This window comes from Dipodomys spectabilis, unplaced genomic scaffold (assembly GCF_019054845.1).
Source record: "Dipodomys spectabilis isolate Male_0828 unplaced genomic scaffold, ASM1905484v1 ptg000480l, whole genome shotgun sequence".
Classification (NCBI taxonomy): domain Eukaryota; kingdom Metazoa; phylum Chordata; class Mammalia; order Rodentia; family Heteromyidae; genus Dipodomys; species Dipodomys spectabilis.
Genome location: NW_024871157.1, coordinates 2,823,064 through 2,829,180, shown reverse-complemented (window position 1 = coordinate 2,829,180; position 6,117 = coordinate 2,823,064). Strand labels below are relative to the sequence as shown.

Below are 6,117 nucleotides of genomic sequence, written 5' to 3'. Positions count from 1 at the left end.
AGGGCCTCATACATGCAAGGCAAGCACTCTTCCACTGAGCCACCTTCCCCAGTCCTCACACAGTTTCTTGACTGAGATGCCTTCCAACCATGATCTTCAAATCTCAGCCTCCTGAGGAGCTAAGATTATAGGCATGAGCCACTGGTACTTGGCTTGCCTCTCTTTTTAATGTTGGCTTTGCTAAAAAGCATCCAGTGGTTTAGCAGGTGTTGACCATCTTGGTCAGCTGGTTCTACAGAACTGAATGATGTTCCTAGCTTGCCACTCAATGCAGTCCAGCTCTAGTTGGAGAAAGGATACTTTATGAGTCTCATGACTACACAATTCAGTAGGTTCTTGAGGACAGCATTCACTTGTAAGGCCTTTGTTTTAGCAGCCGCTGAGAAAGCAGACATGTTTTGGGCAAGAAAACTGTATCAGTATCTTCTCTTTTCTACTGAAGGGAAAGGCTCATCAGGTACTGGAGAGCATAGATTCAGTCACACCTGCAAAAGGATTGTAGACTTCAGCAGTTATTGTCTAGGCCAAGAGCAACCTCTGTGATGTCTGTGTGCTTGAGTAGCAAAGAGAAGTTTCCTTGGGAAACTGAGAGGTTTCCTTTGGTTTGGTCTGATGGGTTTTGATTTGGTTTGGAGGTGGTGCTGGGAAGCACTCAGGTTTCATGTATGCTGCTAGGTAAGCACTCTACCACTGAGCTACATGAGATTGAAATGAAGACAACCTGAGTTTTCAGTGAAGACAATGAAAGTCAAATGCTTATTGACACCTGTGCCTGGCACAGAATGAGCAGTATGAATAATACGTTTGCTCTGTGCCCTCTCCCCAGAGAAGTAGCTCCCGCCTCCAGAGCTCTGTAGCCTGCACTGGAGAGGGGCTACCTGACTGACGGTCTCTCACAGGATATGAATGCAAATAGACACTTTCTAAAACAGAAAATAAGAAACATTTTAATTCCATGCATTTTCTCAGCCCTGTTAACTATGATAACTTAGTTATAATAAGTATTATAAAATTGGTTTGAAATAGTTACCTAACGCTAGGTGATGTTCATTGGCTATGAGATACTTAGGGGTGTGCAATTCATCACTAGCCAGTAAAAGTGAAAGGAGACAGAGGCTGTCTTGTAAGGAAAATGTTTTGTTTGCCAGTCTTGGGGCTTGAACTTAGGGCCTTGGCTTTGTCCCTGAGCATCTCTGTATTCAAGGCTAGTGCTCTACCACTTGAGCCACAATGCCACTTCTGGCTTTTTCTGTGTATGTGGTACTAAGGAATTGAACCCAGGGTTTCATGCATGCTAGGCAAGCCCTCTACCACTAAGCTACATTCTTAGCTCTCCATGAGACTCTTATACCCAATTAAACCAGCAGAAAATCAGAAGTGGCTCTGTGGCTGAATGTGATAGAGCACTAGCCTGGAGGAAAAAGAGCTCAGGGACAGCTCCCAGGCCTTGACTTCAAGCCTCACTACAAAAAAAAAAAAAAAAGTGACAACTTTTTGCTTTCCAGGCACTGGTGGGCTCCTGCCTGTAATCCTAGCTCCTCAAAAGGCCAAGGTCTAAGGATTATGATTTAAAGCCAGTCTAGCCAAAAAAGTCCGTGAGACTCTTATACCATTTATCCACAAAATAAACTAGAAGTGGAGCTGAGGCTCCACTTAACAAAACAGTTAAGAGGCAGTGACTCTCACTTCAAGCAGGGGCTCTGAGTTCAAGCACTGGACTGTCACCAAAACAAAACAAAAAAAACCTTTTTGCTTCATTAAATTTAGAGATTAAATTACAACAGTCAGTCATATAAAAGTATTTCTTGCATTTGACTGTCAAACAAGTGACATAAAAGAGTGTATGTCCTGAAAATCATGGTCGAAAAGTGAAAAGGATATTAATATCTATGGATACATGTGATGACTCCAAGTGAAATATGAAAAAGCAAACATACTAAGACATTTGATATGGTAATAAACACTTATTTACTAAATGAATAATAAAAGTAGTGGAATTTCCTCAGCCACATGGGTATATTCATAGTCTCTAGAGCTTCCAGTGAGAGATACTAGTCCCATCTGTTCCCACCTAACCTGTTATCCCAGTCTTCTCATTGTTACATGGTACTTGAGGAGGTGGATGTGTTTAGCTTCAGTTTTCATCCTCTTCTTCTTCTTCCTCTGCTTCTTCTTTTTCTGTCATTTCTGGTGGGGTTTCTGCATATGACTCTTCTTCTTCCTCTAATTCTTCTTTATCCTCTGCTGTTTCTGGTGGTGGCTCTGCATATGACTCTTCTAATGGCTCCTCTTTTGGCAAGGCTTCTTCTGAAGCCTGTTCAGTAGTCTCTGAATGACTTTCTTCGTCAGTCTCTGCTCCTTTAACAACGTAGATGAAGCAAATAATGATACCTATTACTAATATTCCAAAAATTATATTCAGTAATAATAATTTTATGTTTAGAATTGAATCATCTTTCTTAACAGGATTTTGGCCAAATCCGGCACCTTCGTCTTTTAGATTACCAGGTGGACCGCTGTCCACACTACCACCATTTCCTTCATTTTTGCAGTCAGGGGGTGAAAAGCCAGGCTGACAGTGGCAATTCCCTAAATCATTGCAAACACCTTTCCCATTACATAGTTCCTCTGAATTACAGGGAATCTTTATCACAGGATCATCAGCACATTTGAAATCCTGGCAAGATTTATTTGGGCCACAAATAGTGCCACCCCACACATCTCCATCATCGGGGATATCTTCTTGCTGAAAGGCATCCATGCTCCAGCACCAGTCATTTCCAAAGGGCAGCTGTATAAATGTATGGTGGGGTTTCATTTGTGGTAGGAGAGTAATTCTTGTACACACAAGTTTCCCACACTGTATATTCTGATCTGAACACTTTACATAGTTATTTGGAGATTCAGAGGAACGACCACAGTTTCCAAATCGTGTCCCTAGGCGGTTCACATGCTTATAACAATCTTTTGGACCAGATATGGACCTAAACCCAAAAATACGTGCACACTGACTGCTAGGGTCCATGCATTGAGCACCAAGACAGTAAAAATTTTCATGACACTTAGTGCCATCTTGCATATACCTGTCTGCAGGACATCCTGCGGATATACCAGTACAATACTCTGGGAGGTCACACACACCATTAACATTACGACACAGGAATCCCTTTTTTCGAAATTGACATCTAGAACAGCATGGTTCATTACTACACTTTGCATTTTTCTTCAGGTGACAGTATGTGTCACAGCACTGATTCTGTTCACATGAATCCCCACAGTCACACTGCTCCAACTCCTCTATCACACCGTTTCCACACCTAGCACTCCTGTGCTTGCGGCTTCTGCGCTGTGGCTTGTTAAACAGACAAGCCCCTTTGTGTGCGAGAAGGAAACGGTAGAAGGAGTCAGAGCTGCAGTTGCTGAAGACACTTCCTTGGGTGATGTTTTCATGCATGAGGCAAAAGTGCTTGCCTTTACAAGAGCAGGCTGAGTGGTCATGCTGAATGCCCAGGTTGTGCCCGAGCTCATGGACCATGAGTGCTGCAAAGAGGAGGACATCTTTGTGATGGAAGGATTCCACAGCCGCCGCAAAACCACGTGAACAGGCACCATCGAGAAATGCCTGGCCCATGCTCTGTCCGGGATGATGCCCGACGATCATGTGGGCAACATCGTGCCTCACACGGTGGAGGAGCTTGTCTCGCCGCCAGCTGTTGAAATTCCTGAGTGCCACCTGCAGGTCCACCAGGACCTCTGCCAGGTCCCCCTCGGTCCAGATCTCCACCCCAGCCAGCACCACCTTTGTATTGAGTCCCCTGGTGAAGCTGTTGGCCAGAGCAATGATGTCCAGTACTCCCTGGACCGTGTCATTGATGTTACTGCCCCACATCTGGAACCTCTGGTAGTTGACCACCACAAACATCTCCACATACTTGGTGTGTGACCACAAGTAGGACAGCCCCTGGAGGTGATGAGGCTCCCTGCTCTCTTGCTGCCGGCCAGTGGGCAGCACTTGGCTGTGTGTGGAAGCCACACGACAGGAGGCTGGGGCTTGATGTGCCATGGCGTACAAGACATGTTCGAACCGTTGGGAAGAGGGCATGGGCTCAATGCGGTAGGATGCCTCCTCCTTAATCAGGATGCCCCTGAGGCCTGAACAGGTGTTGACAGAAACAAAAGAATGTGGCACTCCTTCTATGTAGCCTTCATAGTGGCAGTCCTGTGAGAGCCAAGGCACTGCTTGCTCCAGGACACCACGTTGGTAACTGTAGACGGGAAAGCCGCTCACAAAGTAGTCTGTCTTCACCTTCAGGTGAACCAGCTGCTTCTGGCCTTGTATGAACAGCATGTACGATGCGGCTTGGACCAGACCTTCGCCTCTCTTGACTGTCAGCTGCTCTGGGATGACTATTTCATGGGAAGAGCCGTGTACCGATTCCAGGTCACAGTGCATGCTTGGGAGAAGAATTACCCCCAGGAGCAACATGGCTGCCAGCCTGACACACCGATGTCCTGCTGCAAGTTCCAGCCTCAGTCCCTTCATTGGGGGAGCCCAAGTCTGAAACATTACCTCAACTGCTTCTAGGGTCACTTGCCTTTTGCACAGAGAAGGCAGGATGGAGGCTGAGACTCTCGGAGATGTCACCACTGACATGGCCCAAAGGAATCAGTTGATCAGGTAAACGCCAGGCCTGTGTCCATCAGCAGCACGTTGCCTGACAAGCTCTTCTGAGACGCGGTACTATCCCCGGAGGTGTGCTGGCTCCTTGTGGGCAGTTGCTGACCCACACTTAAGCACGGCCTTCAGGCTGTGTCTTTTCCTATTGTTTCTCACCTGGCCTTCAGCAGTAGCCACTGGACAGAAGTTCCTTTCAACAGCCACAGTTTGACGTTCCCTGGCTATGTTTCTTTTTATGTTCATGGAGAGATGAACCAGGTAGAAGGCTTGGTGTGGTTCAGCAGTACAGTATCTCTGATTTCACTTTGTTTTGTCCAGGCCACACTGCTCCTGATAGCCGTTAATCTGCTCATTCTTTCAAATCCAGCATTCTGGCGAGTGGCCCTGGGGGAGGGGCTGCAGATTCTCTGGGGATCTCTGAGCAGGACGGTGTTCTCTGTTGCCCGCTGCCTCTTCCTCTTGTCTGCAGGTTTCTGCGTGATGTTTCTCTGTTCAGTCCTCCTTAGTCAGTGATTTGGTACTTTTCTCTCCCTGAAAATCATGATAGTCCAAGTTTTCATCACTATTCTTCATTTTTAGTAAGTGGATTTAGGGACTTTCTATCTTGTGAAAAGTAATTCCTCTCTACCAAGACATTTTCCTAAGGCAGACATAGTGTTGTGTGATATTATTTTCAGCAGGTAAGGATATGAGACCTGGTCAAAGTTCAGTTCCTCTCAACTGTCTCAACATTAAAACAGAGATTAGAGTAAAAGTGAACTCTCGTTAATCAGGTCTTCTTAATCAAGATAATCAGCATAGGGTTTGTAAAAAAAAAAACAAAAACTCCTGTTTCAGTTTCAATAGTGGGCTGTAATTTTTGTGTCTCAGAGGTTTAGTTTTTCTGTGTGTTTATTTGTTGTTTATAGTTGTGAGGGTCAACCTATGGGTGTTTTCCCTAGAGGCAGGCCCTCTACCAGTAATCTACAGCTTCAGCCCTGGGTGGTTTTTTGTTTGTTTGTTTTTTGTTTGTGTTTTGTCAGTCCTGTAGCTTGAACTCAGGACCTGGGCACTGTCCCTTAGCCTCTCTGTGCTCAAGTCTAGCACTCTACCAATTGAGCCACAATGCTACTTCCAGCTTTTTCTGTTTATGTAATACTGAGGAATGGAAAGCAGGTTTTCATGTATGATAGGCAAGCACTCTACCACTAAGCCATATTCCCAGCCTCACCCTTAGTCTTTTGAGACAGGGCCTCAAAATGTCACCAAGTCTAGCCAATTCAAACATTATATAATATAGTCCAGGCTATCCTTCAAATGGTAATTATCCTGCCTCAGCCTCCTGAATATTAGGATTGGATTTGATGTTGATAATAATAATAATCATTCCTCACTGTATCTAGCACTAAATTTACAAAGCAAAAGAAACCTTGTGTACCGATAACTTCTGTGTATCTAAG

General features: G+C 45.1%; 1 protein-coding gene across 1 annotated transcript; it reads right to left on the bottom strand.

Annotated features, from left to right (window-relative positions):
- Positions 1–2,134: 2,134 nt before the first annotated feature.
- LOC122098506 (disintegrin and metalloproteinase domain-containing protein 1b-like) lies at positions 2,135–5,169 on the bottom strand. Its single transcript, XM_042668954.1, has one exon. It carries the CDS (start codon positions 4,652–4,654, stop codon positions 2,135–2,137), a length of 2,520 nt encoding a protein of 839 aa, XP_042524888.1. The 5' UTR covers positions 4,655–5,169.
- Between the last annotated feature and the right edge of the window lie 948 nt (positions 5,170–6,117).

Coding starts and splice junctions, on each gene's coding strand:
- LOC122098506 (XM_042668954.1), bottom strand. CDS start 4,654: ATGTCAGTGGTGACATCTCCGAGAGTCTCAGCCTCCATCCTGCCTTCT.